This window comes from Coturnix japonica, chromosome 1, assembly GCF_054131305.1.
Source record: "Coturnix japonica strain WE chromosome 1, WE-NBRP24, whole genome shotgun sequence".
NCBI lineage: Eukaryota > Metazoa > Chordata > Aves > Galliformes > Phasianidae > Coturnix > Coturnix japonica.
Genome location: NC_140663.1, coordinates 9,137,653 through 9,161,169, shown reverse-complemented (window position 1 = coordinate 9,161,169; position 23,517 = coordinate 9,137,653). Strand labels below are relative to the sequence as shown.

At 36.9% G+C, this 23,517-nt stretch overlaps 1 protein-coding gene across 5 annotated transcripts in view; it reads right to left on the bottom strand.

The window, feature by feature from the left end:
• Positions 1–15,328: 15,328 nt before the first annotated feature.
• Positions 15,329–23,517, bottom strand: part of CACNA2D1 (calcium voltage-gated channel auxiliary subunit alpha2delta 1) — a 326,739-nt gene continuing 318,550 nt past the window's right edge. For all 5 annotated transcript variants that reach the window (XM_015878850.3, XM_032442202.2, XM_015879288.3 and 2 more), the window contains one exon: positions 15,329–19,958. In XM_015878850.3, the coding sequence (XP_015734336.1) occupies positions 19,842–19,958 (117 nt within the window). In that variant the 3' untranslated portion in view covers positions 15,329–19,841. The remainder of the gene's footprint in view (positions 19,959–23,517) is intronic.

Here is a 23,517-nt window from a genome sequence, read left to right as displayed (position 1 = left end):
AAAGCCAGAGTGTTTATTATTGTGTTTTGAGCCAATCACCTGCACTGAAAAGACGGTTTTTGTGCAATATGGTCAGGAATATACATGTGTTTGTTTGAATCTCAGCCTGTTGCTGACAAGGCTTCTCTGTTTTATTCCCTTATGTAGAGGGTTTCAAAACTGTAAAATACAGAGTTGAGCCCAATGTACTTCACATCCAAGAGTCTTCACAATTAATATTTTATCCTGGATGCATCTGCCAGACTTATTATTATTATTATTTTTTAATTCAGTCTGGCTTCAAAAAGTACTGAGAAAACTGTTTAATACTAGGAATTTGTTTGGTGCTATAAGCCTGGTGGGCCAGCTTCATGCATGCAGTCCCACCGTAAAGGTGCTTCTTCAGCCAAGGCCTTGGCCTGTGGTGAACCAGAGCTAATGGCTGAGGGTAACTGGCCTGTAATCTAGGATGATGTGTTTTGTTGTTGGTGGTGGTGGTTTTTTTTTCTTCAGTTTTATTGTGTAAGCTTTTTGCCTGTAGTGGTCTCACCATTGAATTGTTGTTTCCTGTTAACCACAAGTAAAAGAGTGAAATGCTTGTGGTTGTGAGCTTCAGACTAACTGACCTAGTGCAGCCCCGAAGTGATTTGGGTTATATTTGTTGAGTGTTTAAATGTCTCAGATATCCACTGATGCTTTATACAACTGATGCTTTGGTTACAGATGGGCTGTAACCCCCAGGTAGGAGAATTCACTCTCACACATAATTTTAATCAGCATAAAGCAAGCTGCATAACACTCTGGTGGACTCTGAAGCAACCTCTGAGTCAAAACTGTGCTTACAAGGGCTGAGTTTGTGAGGCTGGAGCAGCTATTGATTTTACAGACAGAAGTAGCATATGATATTTTTGTTTTGTTTTGTTTTGTTTTGTTTTTGTTTTGTTTTCTGTTTTTTTGTTTTTTTTTTTTTTGTAGTTGGTAGAGGCCAGTGAGTGCTCAGCCATTCACAAATCTCTCATTCATCATTTCTAAGATCTATACCAGTTCTTTGCAACTGACAGGGGTAACTGGCTACCCTGTTATAGTCAGCAAAAATACTAGCAAATTCATTAACCTGCTAGCATACATATAAATCTGGAAGTAGATAAAAAATCCTATCCAAAATTCAAGTGAAAAAATAACATGGCAGTTTTGCACAGTTTGGATCAAAAAATTGATTTTATTCTCCCAAGTGTCCACTGAGAGGACCTTGGGACTGTGTCAGAGGAGGTTTAGGTATTGAAAAATTGTTAAAAACTAAATGAGTAATAAATACTTTTTGTTGCATACATCCATGTTCATTTCTTCCCATATCAACAAGAAAAATTCTCAAGATGGGAATGGAAGGGAAAGCAAAAGGTCCACTCTACACAACACTTTCTTAAGTAGTCTTAGAAAAATTAGATCTTAAGTCAGAAAGACAGGATTTCGAGCCCAGTTCAGCAAAGGAAAAAGAAGACATCACAAAATCCCGTCTGAATAAAGCTGCTTCTATCAGGATCACCATCCAACAGATTAGTATGTCCCTCTGAAAAGATGCTAAGGAAATGTATTGACTCATAATTGCAGTTCATTTTGTCTTAAATGATAATAATAATGGGAGTGGGAGGGAGGAAAGCAGAAAGACTGCACATTCCCTCCCTTTCCCTCCCAACCTCATCCCCTCCTTCCCTCCTCTCCCCCCGCCCCTTTTTTTTTTTTTTTATTTTAATTTTAAACACCTCTTCTCCAATTTGTAGTGGAAACTGTGGGAAACAAAGCTTATTCTGATCTTTGGTGACCTCTGCAAGAAGAGATACACTGAAGTTCCCACGTTGAGTATGAATATGTTTTGTTTTGTGCTTTTGCCATAAACAAAATCATCAGCACATTGCTGTTCAAAGCTCTGTGTTTTTATACAGCTGTGATACACCGTGCCACATTTTACCAAGAACATGCATTTACAAGGAGATGCAGATAAAGAGCTACCAAAGAAAGGATGGAGTGCAGGTACCTGAACTTGGAGCAGTGACTTCAGAAGAGCAGAAGTGAAATGCATGGGTTTGTTATTGCTGTTAGATTTGGTTTTGTTCTTTATTATCTCAGTGCATGAACTTCTAAGAAGGAGGTATGCTCTGGCCTTAAATCCGATCCCAGATTATTTCATGGCATAAAATGCATTCCTCAAAGTGAAAGAAGCAGAAGTACTTTAAAGTTATTTCTGTGTAATGCTATAACTCCTGTTTAGATAGCATAGCATGTCACAAAATCTTTCCACTGCCATCAACAGGCAGCACATGTGGAGATGCTCATGTGCCTTAAGTTTGCAGGACATGGATCTCATATATTCATTATTTATCTATATATTGTCATAATATTCTTGTTTCTATTTTTTATTTCTGTCTTCCTTGTACTTTAAACAAAAACTCTGTCGACTTCATGACTATGGTCTGGTATGGAGAACAAGAAGGTTGTTGAATTTCAGTGCAGATTAAACTAAGAAAAATCTAACTTTAATCCATTTTTGTATGTCTAACAGTTAAAAATAAAGTCTCTGACAGAAAGTCACATATGTATTACATTATCTCACATTAATCTTTCTAGAACTGATTATATGTGCTTCTCTGTGCTTATGAAATATTATCTATGTATTTATTTCCTGAAAAAAATGTTCTGAGAAACTTATTGAGTCACTGAACTTGTGACTTGTGACTTGTGACTTGTGAATTCTTGTGAATTCTGGAGTATGTGCTTTTTGTGACAAGCAACACTTCCACTAACAAACAATGGTGATTAAAAGCAGTCTAAAAAGGGCAGAAAAAGAAGAAAGTAATGCACCCCTCACTAGTCCAGAAAAAAGGGAAGAAACCTGACCTTTTTTTTTGTTTGTTTGTTTTTCTCTCTTTAAGGCACCTCTCAAAACTCCCTGAGTTTAAAACTCAGAGCCTGGGTCTGAGAAGTTCAGCTGTCAGGTTTGTTTGTTTGTTTGTTTGTTTTGTTTTTAATAGAATAATGGAATAAATTGGAGATTAAAAGCTCAGAAATCAATTTATGGAACAAAATCTAGTATTTAAAAAATGAATATATATATATATATATATATATATATATATATATATATATATATATTTCAAATGTTTTGCTTTCCTTGGGTTAAAATACTGTAAATACCATTCAGCATGAGAGTGAATTTAGTATAGGTAATTGGATCTGGTCATTTACATTTGTTGATGGACAATGAAGGTCCTAATATATTCTCAGGTTTAATATATAGTTCTTCATCTGTTTAGCTATCATAAAAGCAGCCATTCCTGATATTCGTCTTCAGTGATCTTGGCCAATAGTGGCTTGACATCATTAATTACTTATTTCTGAATCTGAAGAGATTCACAAAAAGAATTGTCTCTGGGATGGAGGTAGGAGTCATGCCCTACATTCTAGAGTATGACATGGATAATGATCTGATTCTGTGATGATTTTGAAAGTGATTTGAGTTCTTCTGATACTATCAAACAGTGAACATTCAAGCTCCTACCCAGTTCTCAAGAGAGCTGTGAATAGAGGTTGTTTGTGTCATATATACAGTACCTGAGTTCCTCCCAAACTTCATTGCTTATTAGCTTTCTGGGGTATTTACCATTTTTGCCTATGTATAAAAATAAAAACTAAGCTTTTATGTTGGGGTCTGTGACACCTAGACAAAAAACAGAGGATTTAAGAGATGTGATTTTTCCTTTTCTTTAACAATACTGCTTACTCTTCTGTGGGAATTACAAACTCTTAATGCTGAACATGACTTTAACTAATGGAAATACTGACATCTTTCCCCTACACACAAAATATAAGTAAACTAGAGATCAACTCACAGCAGAGAAATGCCCTTAAAAAAATTCCAAGAACTCTATGTAAAGTTGGAAACAAGTAAGTTGTCAGCACTGGTATAATATGGTGTAAGCCCCAGATGTCCCATGCACCAGGGTAGTTTCTACTGTATGAGACACAATAAAGGCTGAGAAGCTTCAGCAGTGGAACTGATGGCTCTTGTCACTAATGTCCATGCCCATCTTCAGAAAGAGTACTGGGAAAACAGGCACATGCACAGCCAAAGTCAGTGGGCACATGAAGAATGGGATAGACCTTCACCTGTGGATCAGCTTCACAGCTGCCATCATATCTCAGGCAATACCAATGTTGAGAAGTGAAGTTGTTTAACAGTCCCCTTTCTAAAGGAAAAAAAAAAAAAAAAAAGAAAAAGAAAAAGAAAAAGAAAAAGCATATTTTAAACCAGAAGAATTACTTCACAGCCTTTATCCAGCAAGTCCAGACATAACTGATTGCTTTGGAAAGAGTTCAGCTTCACAGAGGAATTGTTGGATGCATCATTGCTTTTCCTTACACCACAATCTAATGTCACAAATTATTTATCAGCCTTCATTTGTGATTGCATTTGACCTTTATGCTTCGAACATACTAAAATACATTTATTACGGCAAAAATGTAAAAAAAAATATTGCTTTGGTTGGAGGCAGGAATATAGCTGGAGTATTTTCTTTGCAATTGTTATAGCAGGGACATGGATTTATTAAAATGAACTAGGCTCACAGTAGTTATTTCATTTCCCTCTGATTTGATGTATCTCCAAATGCCACACAAGTCTTGAGATGTCATAGATTTTAAGTAGGAATTTACTGATAATTTTGCCATTTGTTGAAATAACAAAAAGAATCTTTTTTTTTTTCCATTAGAATAATTACAAATGGTTGTTTTTTTTTTGTTGTTTTTTTTTGGTTTTTTTTTTTTTTGAGAGTTTAAATTAGTAATTCTCAGAGGAATATTTTTTATCTTTTCTAAACATGAAAATATGTAACCACGTTAAAGAAGATAAAATTAAGTGATATCTCAAGGATGAAGAAGCTTTAAAAAGGGGCATAATTGAACCTCACTATAGGCATAAATGCATTAGCTGTTAAATACTTTTACCCAGTGAGAGTATCTGAGCATATACTTGGCTTTATGCATGTGCAGTGTGCCCCCCAGCAATACAGTAAAACAAGTGTTAGATTTAAAGCAAGTGCTCCAGTTCTGTAATTTTCAGACAATTGACTACAGTGACCATTTGGTGGAGAAAACAGATGGTACTACTAGAAACCTCAGAAAGCTTTTCCATAAATAAAACTTCTATTTTAATCACAAATGCTTCTTGAATTGTGAAAGCTAGAAATGAAGGTGAGGCTTCTGTACCTTAATTGTTATTAACGCAATAGAGGTGGAGAAAAAACCCATATCACAGAATCACTGGGTTGGTTTGGAAGGGACCCCAAGGATCATTAGGTTCCAAGCCCTCTGCTATGAATAGAATCATAGAATTGTAGAATCATAGAATCACAAGGTTGGAAAGGACCTGCAAGATCATCTAGTCCAACTGTCTTCCCATTACCGTAGCTACAGTGAACCACTAAACCATATCTCGTAGCTAAGGGTTGCCAAATGCTAGATCAAGATCTAGATCAAGTTGTTAGGGCCCCATCCAACCTGGCTTTGAACACCTCCAGGATCAGGGAATCCACAACCTCTCTGGAAATCCAGTGCCAGCACCTCACCAGTCTCTCACTGAAAAACTTATTTCCCTTATTTGGTGTAATCTGCATACTTACTGAGGGTGCACTTGATGCCCTCATCTAGGTCATCAATAAAGATATTGAAGAGAAGAACAAGCCCCAGCACCGACCCCTGGGGAACACCACTCATGACCGGTCGCCAGCTGGATTTAACTCCATTCACCATCACTCTCTGATCCCGACCCTCCAGCCAGCTCCCTACCCAGCCAAGAGTGTACCTATCCAAGCCACGGGCTACCAGCTTCTGTAGGAGAATACTGTGGGAGACAGTGTCAAAGGTTTTGCTGAAGTCTAGGTAGACTACATCAACAGCCTTTCCCTCATCCAGCAGATGGGTCACTAGATCATAAAAGGAGATCAGGTTGGTCAAACAGGACCTGCCCTTCATGAACCCAGGCTGGCTAGGCTTGAGCCCCCGGCCATTCTGCACATGCTGCATGATCTCCCAAAGATAATCTGTTCCATAACCTTCCCCGGCACCTTTCTGATTTCACCTCTACAAATCCTAACAACTTCTCTGTATTCATTCTCAGTTGCTCTCCCTCCTTCCCCTCCATTTGCCCAGCAGGTCCTTGTCAATCCAAGCTGGTTTCCTGCTTCTGCTTGATTTCTGATTCTGAAGGATGGAGACCTCCTGCACTCAAAGAAAGGTATCCTTCAAAGAATGGCCAGCTTTGCTCCACTCCTTTTTCTCTAAGGACAGCTCTCCAGGAGACCCTGTCCAACATTTCTTCAAACAGCCTGAAGTTCACTCTCCTGAAATTCAGGGGTTCTGACTCTACTTCTTGCCAGTCCCACATTCCTTGTGAACTTAACCAGGGAATAGTCCTTGTGGCCCAGAGTGCCTCCAGTCGTAATGTCTTTGATGATCTCCTCTGCACTGGTGAGCACTGAGACCAGCAACACATCACCTCTGGTCAATCTGTCCAGTACTTGAACCAGAAAGTTATCACTGATGGACTCCAGGAGTCTCCTGGATCCCCTGCAGTTCACTGTGTTGTTTTCCCCACAGATATCCAGGTGGTTGAAATCCTCAAGAAAGATGAGAACCTGCAAGTGCAACACTTCTTGCAGCAAGAAGGTCATGTCAACAAGCCTTGAGCAGGTGGCATGTAGTAGACCCTGACCACCAGGGTTCCTTAGTGGTCCAATCCCTAATTTTAACTCAGAGGCTTTCAGTCTGTTCCTGACCATTTCACAGAGGCACCTCTTCACGTTCATTCTCTTTTTAACATAGAGAGCAACTTCCCCATTCCTTCTAAAAAGGTTATAGCCTTCAACGGTGCTTATGGTATTCCAGTTATATGAATCATCTCACCATGTTAGCATGATAAGATCATAGTTTTCCAAGTGCACCATGGTTTTCAGCTCCTCCTGATTACTTCCTATGCTGCATGAGTTGATAAAGAGGCACTTCAGTTGGGCTTTCAGACACTTTACCTTCCAAGAGGAGTCCTCTCACAAACCTCCAGGACAAGTGAGTTTTTCTCTCACTGCTTCTTAAAATGACAGTGTTTCCTGGCTCTGTCACTCAGCAGTACATCCCCTTCCCCCAGCAGCTCTAGTTTAGAGCTTTGGTGATGAGCCCAGACATCTTGCTGCCTAGTATATTTTTGCTCCTTCAGGTCAGCTGGCAATCTGTGCAACCTGGTCTAGTAAATGGGGAGGTTGGTGGCCCTGCCTGGCAGGGGGGTTGGAGATCCAAGATCCTTGAAGTCCCTTCCAACCCAGGCCATTCTGTGATTCTGTGATTCTGTCAGTTGCATTGTGCCTCATGTCAGCACTCCTGGTTTCTCAAAGGTGCAACTTATTTAGATCATAGAACCCATAGCCTTCAGCATGACACCACTCATCCAGTCTGTCATTTGACTGCCTCATTCTATTCCTTCTGCTCGGTTGCAATTCTCCAACAGGGAGAACTAAGGAGAACACTGTATTCATGTCTTGATGTCCCAAATGTGGGCCCCTGGCAGGCAGTAAACATCTCTAGAGAGGTTATTCGGGCAGCAGGTGGGTGCCTTAGTGCCTCTCAGCAAAGAGTCTCCAATTACTAGGACCCTTTGTCTTTTTCTATCGGCACCAGTATTGATTTGGTTTTTCAGCTGGATCTTTTTAATGTGATCATCCTGTTCTGGTATCAAGTTGTCACCCATACCCTCTTCTCTTTCTCACAACAGAGCTTGAAATCTATTGGTTAGTGGGACTTTAGGAACACGGGGAGTCTTCTTTTTTTCCCAAGCAGAGATGAAGTTCCAGACTTCCTCACCCTGCACGTTTACCCTCTCTCAGATGGGAAGCCTGCTTATGTTCCTTCCTTGAATGGGTAGGGGTGCGTTCCCACTGCTCCTGGCTCTGCCCCTGATGTGTGCCCTTGTGCACTGACACCACAAGGAGGGCAATAGTGCCCGGCATCAGCTCCATGATAGGTGCTTCCCTTGCCTTGCAAGGCTGTTCCACACTTGGTGCAGCATGCACCTGACCTGGAGCAGAGCACCTCACAGGAAAGCTCTACCTCTATCCATCACAGCTGATGACCTAGAAATTATCTACTCAGTGTAGCGTTATCATTATGGATCAGGCCCTGTGCAACATTATCTAGCTGTGATGTCCCTGTTCACTTCAGGGGAGCTGGACTTGATGGCCTTCAGAGGTCCCTTCCAACCCTAAGGAAGGATTCCATCATTCTATGATTCTATGATTACCCATGGAATTATAATAAAAACAAATGGTTTTGTTTCATCTTGCTTTTCTTGGGAGAAAGAAACCCCAACAACATATACTTATACTTATGAATTTATTTTAATATCTATACTTTATAAATATACAGATTTTGTGTTTTACTAATTGAAACACATTAAAAAAATCACATTCAGTGAAGTGAATGCTCTTCATCTCTATCAGACTAGGTAAAAAAACATGGGGACCCAAAATGAAAGATGAATCACCTTAAAAAATATTAATCATGAATCCTAAAAAACAAAACAAAACAAAACAAAAAAACAACAACATGAGACAAAGCATCGTTGAAGTCACTTTAAAAATATTCAGACGATTTTATAGTCTGTTTCTCAACAGCTCCATCTGTTTCTATTCTATTTAAATGCAAATTAGACTTCTATAACCTCTGGGTTCTTAACAGATGTTGTCATGAAGTTGAGCATTTTTACATAAGCAAAAGCAAAATAAATTAATTTCAGGCCACCCAATGTTTCCAAAAGGCAACAGCCTGGCACTTCCAGATTGTATTACTGCTTGCAAAACATTTTAGACATACTTTTATTTTTATTTTTTGCGGCTTTAATTATGAATTTAATCTGTCAGGTTTTCCTCTGATCACTGGCAAGTAATGCCATCAAACATAGAAGCTGATGCTGGTTCTGTTGTGTGTTGGTGTGCAGAAATGATTGAAAGAAGCCTGTAACCACTGCATGCAGCAGCACTGTAGTTGTGCTGCTGAGCATACGGTTTCCAGTTTGCTAGTGTCTGATGGGCTAAGAAGGAGAAGGAATGCATTGGATATGCTGCTAGCAGAGAACAATTGTCATTGTCCCAAATTATGGGATGTGGACAGGACAAACAAGCCTCACTGGACACCAATACAAGACTCAACAAGCTTCTGCTTGCACGTTGTTCATTGTCAGTACAGTCTGACATCTCACAGATTAACCTTTTATGACAAAAAGGTTTTAAGTTTTTTACCACTCTTAGCCTAGTGAAAGAATAGCTATCTCTTCTAGCTTGGTTAAGAGTTGTTAAATAGCTGTTTCTTTTCTCACTAAAATAGGTCGTCTTTTCAGAAATGGGTAGTGCTTGAGCCTCCCCTTCAGCCTCTGCTTTGATAAAAAGTTTAGAAAATCCAGACTCCTCAAGGAAATTATTCTGACAATGAGGGAATACTAAAAGCAATACAGAAAAATTCAAAGGTTTTAACTGTAGATTGTCTAACACACTGTAGCAAGAAACTATGTTCCTATAATTTAAGTACGTCACTGATATACTGATATACTACTGATCGAACAGGTTTGGTCTCCTGATTTCCCCACAATATAAACTACCAGTTTTTTCAGCAAATGCAAATTTCGTTTTACCAAGAACCAAAGCTAAGGGTGTCTGATACCCTACAGAATTCTAGCTATTAAATTCCTGATTAGTTTTAACAACAGATCCTGTATCTACTGGAGAAGGACTGTGTCTAGGACTGCACTCATTCCATATTTTGTGCATATTAAGGATGACTTTGCTTGGCTATATTTTTTATATTGATTTATTACAAACATACAGAAATGTTGAAAGAAAAACAGCAGAGAAAAATTCTAACATTATATGGCAATGAAAATATTGTTTCCTATCAACAATCAATTCTATTGTGCATCTTTTTTTTCCTCATTACTTGGAAAAGGATTTATAATCTGTGTTAAAAGAGATGAATACAGCTGAGCTATAAAACTAAAAAAAAAAAAAATTAAAAAAAAAAATCAGGGAAAGACAAAGCCTAATGACAGAATATACATTAATACAAGACCGCTTCTTCTTCTGGAAACAATAAAGGTGCTGATTTGTGCAGTCCTCTGGATTAGGTTTTCATCCAGGTCAGAACTAGTTTCTATTTAAGACATTCACTCAATAAAAGATTCTAGGAAAAAAATACCACACTGTACATTCTCCTTCACGCTCTACAAAGGAGGCCTTGCATGAAGGCTGCTTTTAAGCATGGCTTTGCTCCTGTCATCTGCCACAGAAAAGCACAGCAGGGTGGCTTGACCTTGTAAGAACAAAACACAAAGGAACATTTTTAGAAGCCCATAGACAGTTCCTAACATTTATAGAGTTACTTATGTCTTCATACATACTTACACTTATCCCCCGAAATCTTAACTGCTCAGTACGTTAATTTAAGGAGTACACTCCCTAGGAGATGTGGAAGCAATTGAAAGACATTCTCTCTTGGTTATTTAACTTTCAGTGTTTTCTCAGTGAAATTTTAGGCATCCAGAATTTCAGGTATGATCAGTCTCATTGAATTTCTTGCTGTTAACGGGGGGTGACAGAGAAATAGACACATCAATTTGATTCTACTAGCACAGATCTTCCTCAGCACTCCCAGAGAAGAACCAGGCAGTGCTGGCACAGACAGTAAATCAGCTCAGCCAAGCAGATCCAGCTCATGGAGAGCAGAAGGCACAGCTGTGGTGACAGATGCATCTTCTCAGCAGACTGCTTAGCTACAGAGCATTTTCATATCTCCACTTCTCATACCTTCACTTTCATATCCTTTACATTTCTCGCTGCACAGAGTCAAGTTCAAGAAAAGTAAACTTGTTTAACTGTGAGTCAGTAGCCAAAGTAGTGTTCAGGTAATCCTCAAAATGACTAATGTCACCTTTGTTCTCCCATGTTACTGCCCTAACTGTAGAATTATACAAAGCTGAGTATAATCACATCTGGATATGGATTTTTTGTTGATTCTATTAACAATATATTCCTCTTATTATTATTTAAAAAAATATTTTATTAAAAACAAAGTTGTAGCTCAGTCTTGCCCTCTCGTGTACAAAGTGCTTAGCTTAAAGCACAACTACTTTCATTGTGGATAAGGAGACTTTTCTTTCACTGTGATTTACAAGATTGGATTTGGACATAAATATAAGAAACCAATCAAAACCCAAAGCAATTAATGGCATAAATCACAAAATTACAGCATGGTTGAGTACAGTAGGGACCTCCAGGTCCTTCTGGCTCAACCCCTGACCAAGCAGGGACATTCAGATCAAAGTGCTCAGGGCTATGTCCAGGCAGCTTCTGAACATCTCCAAGGACTCCTCCACAGTCTCCCTAGGCAAACTGTGCTCATGCTCTGTCATCCACACAGCACAGAAGTGATTTGTTATGGTTAGATGGAACCTCCTATGATGCAATTTGTGCCTGTTGCCTCTTGTCCTGGCACCATTAAAAAGACAGCACACTTAAAAGTGTTCTGAGTCACCAGCTAACTTTAGATTCCCAAACCATAGCACCTAACAGCTGAAATGTGATAAAGGCAAAATTTGGGCCATAAACAATATGTAATTGTGATGCTGAAAATGCTGCCTGCAACTGTCATCTAAGTAGCTACCTAAGCTTTGCAGATGTTTGTAGGTCTTAAAGTTCTTCACATACTTATCTCTCCACTTCTTTTCATGACATAATGAAGTGATAAGAATTTCTTAATAAAAATAATAATCAGAAAAAAAGTTTGAAAATAGATAGATACATGCTTTTCTATTTACTGTAAATCTTCAACAGCGCAAAGGTATGATCTTTCAGGCAGACTTTGAGTTTTATTTCATTGCTGCCTCGCTAAGTGCTCAGGTTCTAGGTTTTATTGCTGCCTCTGTTAGTAAGAGCTCAGGTTCTCTCACCCACATAAATCCTAATACTAAAGATGTCTTAGAAGCACATATTACACTTTTCAGACAAGTACTATAAATGGAAACACATGATGTAGAAGAGGAGTAAGACCCCTTTCACCATTAGCACTACCTCTTTTCTACTTTGGAAGGAAATCAGTGTTCTCCAACCACAGCTTTCTGCAGAACGAGCTTTTCTCAGGATGAGGAATTTAGAGTTTCCCAGAACTCAGAAGTTTGGCATCTCTTCCACTATGTTTGCAGAGGAATGGCTGTTAAAGCAGACATAAGTCTGCATCATTCTCTGGTAGCCTACATTCCATTTTCAGATCATGGTCCTAGGAACACACTGGATCCATCAAAATAGAAAAATCAGGTTTTGAATTCATGTATCACCACTGCTCAGTCTTTCTCAGATCTAGCATCCTTGTGCCTCAGTTTCAATGGAAAGGCTGTACATAAAACTGGAACTACTACCAAACATCTAGTAGATGGTCATCTGAATGTTTTTTTCTGCTCCACTGACCACACTGAGTAGATCTCCAGTGATCAGCCTAGGAACACAGACACCCAGTGAAACACCCAATGTTCACCTCCCAAATTCTAGTACCTTCTAAGGTTCTCTAATTTCCATACATGCTATTTCCGATGCTAGAGTTCCAGAAAGCAATCAGATGCAAATGTTGCCATTATGCCACTACTTATCATTTGTGCAGATAAACCAGAATAGGCCAATGCTCCTGATTTGAGATTATGTATTGGTATATTTCCAAGTAGAGCTGAACCTCAGCTGCCTGCAGTTTATATCTGCAGACTAGAAATAACTAGTCATGAAGATATAAAAGCCTATCTGTCAAACTGACTAACCCTTATCATTGTGACTCTCAAAATAGTTTAGTAAAATAATACATGTTAATTAAGTATACAAAAACTTAAAACTAACTATTAGTCATTGTTCCAAGCATGCTGTCTTCCCAAACTATAGTAAATGTGTGTGTGTGCAGGTAAGTTCGCATTATAATATATCAAAAAAATTACTTTTAAATAACCGAGCCACAGAGGAGAGGCTGAGATCACAAGAAGAGTTTGGGCTAAAGTAACAAAAGTTAAAATGGAAATTCTGAGATAGTTTCCACTCCCAATACTGTGCGTTTATTTTGTTTATTAAGAGACCAAAAACACAGAAGATGTTCTTACAGTGGAAGAGTGAATGATACTGAAGTCCTATACCTCCTGTTGCCTTTCGAAAAACAGCTGTGAGAAACAAACAGCACTGAAATTGCATTTATATATATATATATATATATATGGCAGGAAAGTCTTAGAAAAAGTAGCAGATGCAGTTTTTACTTAATGTGAAAATTTCTCCCTTGAAAAAAGGCATACTTTGAAAAAAGCAACAGCAACTTATTTTTTAAGAATTCACCTTCAAATCCTTACTCAAAATCTCGACAGAATCAGCAGCTTGAGTAGCAAGTTTGTAAACTCTTTATTCTAGAGTGAATTAACTAATTGTAATCAACAAAAGATAGATTAGACAAATTACAAATGCTTACCATTCCCCCAAGGGGAATACATTAAGCAATTTGAATGTATTCAAACCACGAGTCAAGAAGACACTTGGAAAGTACAAAAGAAAAAGAAGTTCAAATACACATAGAAACAGAGGTATGCTTCATTAAAAGGGAAGCCTAATTAAAAGTCTGAACAGTTCAGAAGGAATGGTTAGCTTCTGAGAAAGTGATACTCTAAATCAGAAAAGCAGCACTTAGAATAAATATAGTTAGAATCTAGATAAAATCATTATCTGAAAACAACATTTCTTCCCTTCCTTCCTTCCTCCCCCATAGACACTTTGGGAATACAAGCTTAGAAAAGACTATTGGAAAGGGAGACATTGTTTTCTACATCTTTTGCAACAGGCAGAGGAAATGCTCAACCATTTAAGGTATGCATCTTGTTCAGCAGTACGTTACAGGGAGCACTGGGCTAATAGATGACACACTGCATAATTTTTATAGCATAACAGTTACATAACTTCTTGATTTTTGTAGATGGTTAGCAGCAATCATTCTATATTGGACAACATGAAATCATCTCTCAAAATAATACAACATGACAGGCAAATTGTATTCTGTCTTGATTTGCGCTGGGGACTAGTGGAGAATATTTCACTGCAATGCAGGCATTCCCAAATTTATCTGCTTGTTAATTCCAGAAAAGGGAGAAACAAACAAAGAAGCAAACAAAGACTCTGTTTTCTGAAAGAATTGGTTCCTGGTGTTGAATGAATAGACTACTGTAATAAGAATTAAAATTGAAAATGTACTGGGAAGGGATATTGGGTGTTTCTTTATTTTTGCTTCTAAGTGGCCCTGAACATACAGAGAACGTGTTAAAATTAACTCAGCATGTGGGGGTAATCATGTCGTTACACGGCAACGTTTAATCTAGTTGAGGCCAGTAATCTCTGGATGTTGATCTGCAGTGTCATGTGCTGCTTTGTAGCATTTCCACATGGGCGATCTGATACTTCACAGTATTAGAATCTGCATTTGATTTCTTGCTCTCATCTGACTCCTTGGGGATTCAGTAAATTCAGCTGTAATTTATGACTGCCATTCTCTTTGGACTTTGACACATACACAGCAAAGGATTAAAATCAGACTTCTAAAGCAGTTACCATCTGCCTTGCCCTCCTGATGGAGATTACCAGTCCTGGCACACTGTCTGAAAAACAGTGAAGCAACTCTTCAACATCTCAAGCTTGTTTATTAAGGTGCATAGATCCACTTGAATTTGATATTTAGCTGAGAACTGCACCAGTACAGAAGCTGATTCATAAATCAAGTAGAGATCTTTGTCAGAGGTGGGGCAACGACTTGGGCAGCCGCCATCTGAGTTTAGTCTGCTTCTGAATGTGAATGAACTCTTGGACTTCATCAATGTTTACAAGTTAGTAAATGACAGTCCTTCCAAAAGCAATTGTTTCAGAACAACATGGTAACTTCAGATGCTTTATGGACTGTTACTGTACTGACTGCTTTACAGATTCTCAGCTTTCATTGGTTACTTCTTTGGAAAAAAAAAGTAAAAAAAAAAGAACTTTCAAAAATTTTCAAAGCCATAACTAATGCAGAAATGAGGATTTACCACACATCCTCCTTTCATCCCCAGTATAAACTAAATTAAGTCACAGTCTATGCTTTGGAAAATCTCTTTCAGTCTTCTGTGCAATTATGTTGCAAACTCAGGCCTATTATGTAGCTATGTATGTAGGCGCCATTATATGTTTTTATTATACAGAGAGAAAAATCAAAGTAGTTGTTGATTTTAAATGATAAATTTTTATTCTGAATATACTGTTTTTGCACAAGAATTAACACAACAGTTCTAGGATTATAAACTTTTTTATAACATTATTGTACAAATTTTTACAAAAATTTATTTTTTCCAGGCTTGTCAAGTTCCACAAAAGTGTCAAGAGAACACAATAAAAGGGAGAAAGACTTGCTTTGCCTTGTAAGAGCAATCAAGTCTTTTTTGCAGAAACGCACACTGAGCATTTCAATTAAAATATCCCAGAAAGCATGATCCAGACATTCCATACAACACAAGAAAAGAAGACAGCTTTGTCAGATCACAATCGCATTTTCATGGCATCTGAACAAGACAGTATTCTTTTAGCCTTGGTGAAATAATTTCTTCAAGAAGGTATTTTTCTTGTAAACCATAAACAGTACATATGCAAGTAGCTAGGAAGAAGATTAGGCTAACTTTTCAAAACTCTTGAATTGTTTTCAGACACTTTTTTTTTTTTTTTTTGGTAATCTTTTTTACAGTAGTGTACAATGAATATTAACAATATTAACATTCTGGTATGGAAGAAAAAAAATCTGGCCTTTTTTAAAGGCTTAGATGTCTGATGAAACTAGGGTAAAATTTCACCTAAGGAGTTATTAAGATTTCACCTTCAGTCAACGTTCCAAAAACATCAGAGAGCACTGCAGTGCCTTGTAGGCATTAATACACCTCTTAATAACCAGTGTGCTAGCTTCTGAATTTTTAGGACCAGCGAGACTGAGGTTGTGTATTGAACTTAAGAGATACTAAGCACACTTTTGAGCTTACATGTTGATGGGAAAAAAAGTTCTTAATGTCTCTTCAGTGATACCAAAAAACTCTCAGCCGCAGCAAGTAACACTTGGGTTGCAAAGGTCACTTAAAAGGGATACTGCCTATTTGAACCCAGTAAGGCCAGTTTTTAAGATAGTAAAAGGAATATTATAGGAAAAATTACAAATGGCAGCAACACTTGTTGTGGTGGTGTTTTTTATTTTTTCATTTTATTTTATTTTATTTTTTGTCAAGCAGTAAAGCCTCAAGCATTAGAAACATGAAAAATATCATACTAAAATCTTAATGATACAGGACCTAAAAACCTTGTCAATCAAACCTGCTATGTCATGTTAAAAACCTTTTACAAATATGGACCACGGTTAGTGTCTTGGCAGTAATGCTGGTTGTTTAAACAAACAAAAGGGAAAGAAAAGAAGAAACCTTTCATGTTGTCTTCGGATCACACTTGTATAGTACCACACTGTGAGAACTTTAATGGTGGTTATTTATCAGACATACATTAGGCCACATGACTTCTGTGCAAACGAAAGCAGTTAGCAGTTCATCTCTGTCCCTTAGTTCTATTTAAAGGATCTAAGCAAATACCGACATAGTTTATTATGTGACTTAAAACAAACAAACAAACAAACAAAAAAAAAACTTGTGACAGCATATTGTAATTTGAAAATGCCTCAATTTCAAGCTTAGGATCAAGTTTTGGTTATTTATTTATTTATTTATTTTTAACAAAGAGAAGTTGACTACTACATATTATGTGAGAGTAAGGATATTCTTCTGCATAAGAATAAGTAGTTATTAATGGAAGATATTTCCAACTTGTTGTTCTTCACATTTTGAGAGAGCTAATGTTTACATTGTTTTCTGATGTTCTGTTGTTTTGTATTTCTTAGATACATCACTTTCATATAACCAGAATCCTGAGTTTTCTATCAGACAGGCTCACTGGCTAAAAGGCTAGGTGTATATAAAGAAATTATTCGTCAAGTCCCAGTGAAGGGCAGAGAAGAGGAACAACGAGTATTTCCCTCTCTAGATAGTCCAAAAAGAAAAATGTGTCTGCATTGCATGGACTTCTCCCTCCTTTTTACATGTGAGCTCTCTAAAGGAAGTGGAATAAGAGCATAATAATTTGTGCTATCTTTCTTCCTTCCTATAGACCCTCATCAAATGTTTATTAACTAACTCAGAATATGAATCACTCATGTAACCAAATGATTCTAATATTTCTGTAATGTAACTTTTCCATGAAGGGCTTCTTTTGGATAGCTAAGTGAAAAATGTATAGCAATTACTATACTGGCAATAATTCAGAAAATTAAAAGAGCGGGATGCAAAGCAATGTGTATTTCAACTAATCATAAAGTAAAAGCAAATGAGCATATTAAATATTGGCTTAATCCTACATATCTTGTTCCTTCATAAGATTTCATTTGACCATCTTAAGGAAAAAGATGCAGAATGGAGTTTAAGGATTAGAAAGACTTAATTATTATTATTACTAGGTTTCTTTGTTTGTTTTTTGGTTTGTTTGTTTTTGTTCTTAATAGGAAGTGCAGTAATATAACTGGAAGAAGGGCTGCAAGGTTACCTTTACTCATAGCATTAACATTAGCTCACCTTCCCTGAGGAGGACCTGAAGTCATCCAACAGAGTTGACTGTAATTTAGACCCCATGACTGTACAAGAGGTATTTTTTAAAAGCTAAAATTTATTACTGAACAGAAGGTCATTTTTTACTGTTTTCACTCATTGTACTTCCACAGATGAGAAAATACACTGCTGGAGCCAAGGTTGTGAGGAAAACAACAAACCAGCCGTGGGCACAACTAGAGTAGACATCTGATCTTTTAAACCATGCCATGGCTTTGAGTTGCTTCTTCATGTTTCATAGGGTATTAATGCATGCCCAACTGTTTCTATAAGCTTTTGACATGTTCAAAATTATATCAATCAATTGCCAGCATACACATACCAAATGCCTTGCATTTTCTTATTTTTTTAAAGAGCTAGTATATTGTGTCATGTTAATATTTGCATATTGCAGTTTTTAGCAGAATTATACAATATCAGCAGAGTTGCACATTCATTGGTTTAGCTGTCTTGCAATACTGTTTAGCTCTGAAAACTAGAAAAGCACAAATCATATTTTGCATCAACACTATGATACACTGTAATATTGTAATTTACTGCACCAATCTGTATCACCGATGAGGTTGTATAAAAACAACTTCTAAAATTATTATTCACAATCAAGTATCAATATGCATACATACAGATTCAAGGCTCCCCATTTGTTTAGATTTTTCCCAGTCTCAGAAACCAGGTAATTTTGCTGTTAATTTTGTTATTTCTAATAATAAATAGTAAAAGTATAATTCTAATAGTCTGGATGAATTTTAAAGCAAACAAAGGGGGAACCTGATACGAACCTTAGTGAACATACGCTTTCAAAAATAAATATGTAAAATCTGATTTTTTATATACTTAAAATATCTGTACACAGATTTTAATGTGAAATCACTATTATGTAAAAAAATGCAACTCAACCTTTTTGTTGCAATAGCTAAGTTTACCCCATTTTATCAGATTTTCATTGCACAGTATATTCAGAGCTGTATTTCATAATATAATTTAATATGATTTGATTGCAACACATTGCAATGTTCAGTTTCTCACACAATAAAAGAACCACTCAGTTACCTTTGCAAACGACTACACTCTACCATCAAAGAAAACTAACTGAAAAACAGTAATGCAGCATTATCATCATGCAAAATACCCTTGGAAACCAACGTTCAAATATCACATACACTTTTTTTTTTTTTTTTAAATTATTATTCACAAGTATTTTTCTTTTTTAAATCTTTGAAGGACTTTACTAGTTTATATGTATATCTGCATTGTGAAAAGGAGGTGAATGCTAAATTGAAATTATTATTCTTCTGTTAAAAGATGACACCAAGATTAAGAGAGTTATTTTTAAATTATGCTCAGTCATCTTTTTATTTTTAAAAACAGTAGTTTCCTCCTTTCCCCATTATTTTCTATAAACTAACGAATTATAAGCCTACCTAAACACTGCCAGCTACCTGTTCCGATTTACTTTGGAAGAATAAACCACTCATATAGCATCTCAATCATGCTGAGCTTCTGATGAAGACTAGCCAACATCTTCATTCCACTCAAACAGTTTGGGTGAAACGGATGTTCAAAGCAGCCATCATGGTGCTGTGGTGCTAGCAATGTATGCTGGGTAGCATACTCTTTTTTTTTTTTTTTTTTCTTTTTCTTTTTTTCTTTCATAAATAAATGTTCATGTAAAAGAATATAAATCTTCAAGAAATCCAAAACTTAAAATAAATGAAAATCATACACATAAGCTATGGTCAGGGGAGCCCTTTTACATGAAGTCATCAAGATCACAACAACAAATAAATGAAAAAAAATCTTAGATTCCCCAGTGGAGCGTGTACGAAATTCTGTTCGGGTGGCAGAGATGATGCAGCATTCATATACGTTTAAGGACTGACTCCAATATGCAGCCACTTTGAGTGCCTTTATGAATCTCACAATGCGTGATAACCAGACATGAGCATTGCTGTTTGCTGCTGTCTGAATAGCTGACCCTTTTTAAACTGAAACTGAGGCTATTTTTTTGGCCGGATCTTGATTCAGTTATGCAGGTTTTGTTTTAGCAAGGTCATAACTGATAGTGTCTGCTGCCAGATAAGAGCCAAAGCAGGACCAACTGAATTCCTACCATAGACCACAGTGATGGACTCAAACCAGAGGCACCACCGCAATCAGCCGAATCCTCCTGTTGACAAGGAAAAAAAAAAAAAAAAAATGAATAACATTAATTACACCTAAATTTTCTGAGAAGTAATCTAAACTTTATACTTCAGCATTTTGAACTACTCTTGAAACATCATTTTTGGTCTTAAGTACATTATTATGTTTAAAATACCCCAAGCAAACAACAAAATAATTCTAGTAATCTAATCTGACTGTTGATGCAAAGACTGGCTTACCACATTAACCTTAGAAGTGGAAAAATTTATCAGTTACAAGTCTTACTGCAGTCATTTATGAACTAGATGAGTTGCTTACATAATCACAAAAGAAGTGCTATGGAATATACCTGGGAGCCCTACAAATCCATATCTTTATTCCATAAAATTACATCAATTTGGAGAATTGGAGCTTCGCTTTACAAAAGACGGAAAAAAAACCACAAAACAACCCATAAATATCAGACTGGTCATGCCCATTACTTCAACATGATCACATATTGAAAAGAATATGCTTTGGAGGTGAATCAAAAAGAAGGAAAATAATTTCTTTGTCTCTTACGTATTCAATTATTAAATAAATTTTCTATAGTTTGTGTTGTAACTTTTATGCAGTCTGTAAACAAGACAGGCTCCAATTTTAGCATTTGCTCCAAGCTTAACTGCTTTGACATGCATCGATGGACCTAAATATTCATTATGCCACGGAATAATCACAGCTCTTTCCTCCTTCTTCTTTTCCAGTAACTTCTGTTACTCAGTCTCATGTTGGCTGTCATGAACAGTATCTTTCACAATAGTATTTAATTTGCTAGTCTGGCTGAAATACATTTTATACTTGTTCTGGAATCTGTAACATACAAGAAGGTATAAACCTTCCTGTTTTTTCAAGAGGTACATAGAAGAAATCTATGTTTAGCTATCTAAGTTTACAGGGAAATATTTCAGCCATTCCTTGCACTACTTTGTTCACCAAGTTCCGGATTGATAGATAGCTATAAAGGCTGAAAATACTTATTCTTCCACTTGTTTTCATGGCATCTACACCAATAGCTTAAAAAGACACTTTGTATTCAAACCAAAGGATAGAGAGTCTTCAAAGACAAGGTAATAGTGTAAGCAGGAAGAAAGATAGTTTCCTTCAGGAACTGGGGAAGCTTCTTCAATGGGAGAAACATGTCCAGGAAGGACAGACAGCACTGTATTTGTGATGCAGTCCACGTGCTGCCACAGAAATTGAAAAGGTTGCAGAGGAACATTATAAACAGAAAGATGAAGAAGTCTAATGAGTATGGAACAACTGCTGGCTAAGACTGACATGTCTCAGACACAGACATAACTAATATTTAATGTGCCCAGAAAAGCCAGTGGGGAAGTAAATAGTCAAGAAAAAATGCAGAAGGCTCATTAAAACACTTTCTGTTTACCAGAATATCCTCAAGCAAAACTTTTTTGCAAGCACTGAAAGAAGCATAAAAGTAAGGTGGAATCATGAAGACAAGTCATCAATCAACCACTCCAATATAATAATAATTAATTAGACATGTGGTGGAAGGAGAATGAATAGTACTAGAGAGTATTACTGGGCTACCACCTTGGTCAGAAAGGGCAATGTGGGACACTCACCAGGATGGTGTTATGTTGATAGAAAGTGTGATGGGACAAAAATACTAAGGAAAAAGAAAGAGTGATGGAATCTCTGTGGGTAAATATTTTAGAGTCTAAGAATAAAAACTTAATACTAATATTGCATTGCAAACCACCTGGTGAGTGTGACAAAATCAATCATGGAATTGTATATGAGATCAGAGAGGCAATACTGAGATTGGATCAATGCACTATCAAGAAAAAAATAAATAAATAAATAAAATCACATTTTTACATGTGATAAATGATGGTTTCTAGGAAGAGCCTTTAAGTTAGTTGTACTTGGGACTGCTTCCAAATTCTTTGTAGTGTGCTGCTCTCTACAAGTGTAGTATAGGTCTAGTAGCTGTGTAGATGACAGCATACGTGGACTTAGCATTAAGTGTGTAATATCAGGCCAAACAAATCCAATACAAAAGAATCAAGAAAGGGAACTCAGTGAAAATTACAAATCATAGTCTAAAAAGTCATAGAAGGGAAGGGAAGGGAAGGGAAGGGAAGGGAAGGGAAGGGAAGGGAAGGGAAGGGAAGGGAAGGGAAGGGAAGGGAAGGGAAGGGAAGGGAAGGGAAGGGAAGGGAAGGGAAGGGAAGGGAAGGGAAGGGAAGGGAAGGGAAGGGAAGGGAAGGGAAGGGAAGGGAAGGGAAGGGAAGGGAAAGGAGGGAAGGAAGGAAAGGGAAGGAAGGAAAGGGAAGGAAGGAAAGGGAAGGAAGGAAGGAAGGAAGGAAGGAAGGAAGGAAGGAAGGAAGGAAGGAAGGAAGGAAGGAAGGAAGGAAGGAAGGAAGGAAGGAAGGAAGGAAGGAAGGAAGGAAGGAAGGAAGGAAGGAAGGAAGGAAGGAAGGAAGGAAGGAAGGAAGGAAGGAAGGAAGGAAGGAAGGAAGGAAGGAAGGAAGGAAGGAAGGAAGGAAGGAAGGAAGGAAGGAAGGAAGAAAGAAAGAAAGAAAGAAAGAAAGAAAGAAAGAAAGAAAGAAAGAAAGAAAGAAAGAAAGAAAGAAAGAAAGAAAGAAAGAAAGAAAGAAAGAAAGAAAGAAAGAAAGAAAGAAAGAAAGAAAGAAAGAAAGAAAGAAAGAAAGAAAGAAAGAAAGAAAGAAAGAAAGAAAGAAAGAAAGAAAGAAAGAAAGAAAGAAAGAAAGAAAGAAAGAAAGAAAGAAAGAAAGAAAGAAAGAAAGAAAGAAAGAAGAAAGAAGTAGGAAGAAGTTAAGTTACAACTTAAACAAACAACTAAAACATCAACAAAAAGAACAAAAGCAAAACAGCCCCCCCCCCACCCCCCAAACAAACAAACAAAAAGCAACAACAAAGAAACAAAACAAAACAAAACAAATCTTGTATAAATATAGTATATAATTAAGCAGAATAAGCCGGCTGTCATAGGGAAAAGTTCGGCCTTTAAGGAATCAAATGCATCTTTTTTTTTTTTTTTTTTTTTTTTTTTTTCCTGATCTTCCTGCAACATGTGCTAAAAATGAACATTAAATCTGAGGTGTAAACAGGACAGTTGGGTATTACAGGAGATTTAAGAAAGGATTTTTATGAGTTCTTTGTGTCAGTTTTTAAGGGTTGAACACATTCACATGATTCCCACCACACACAATGCATTCTTTAAACCAAAGGCATCAGAGGAATCAGATCCATTTCGAGTAGATACACTGGAACTCAGATAAAGTACACAAATTAAATTCAGTAAATCATCAGGAATGATAATATTCACTGACATAACTGAAAACAAACAAACAAACAAAAAAACAAAACTGGATGTAAAAAAGGAACAAAACAAAAATCAGCACTAGAATTCTTTAGAAAAACAAAAATAAAATAAAACAAACAAACAAAAAAAAAAACGAACAAAAGAAAACAGAGAAATTCCAATAATAATTTACATAAATTCAAATAAAATGAGAGCTGTATGTATGTATATAAACTAAAACCACATTCAGTAA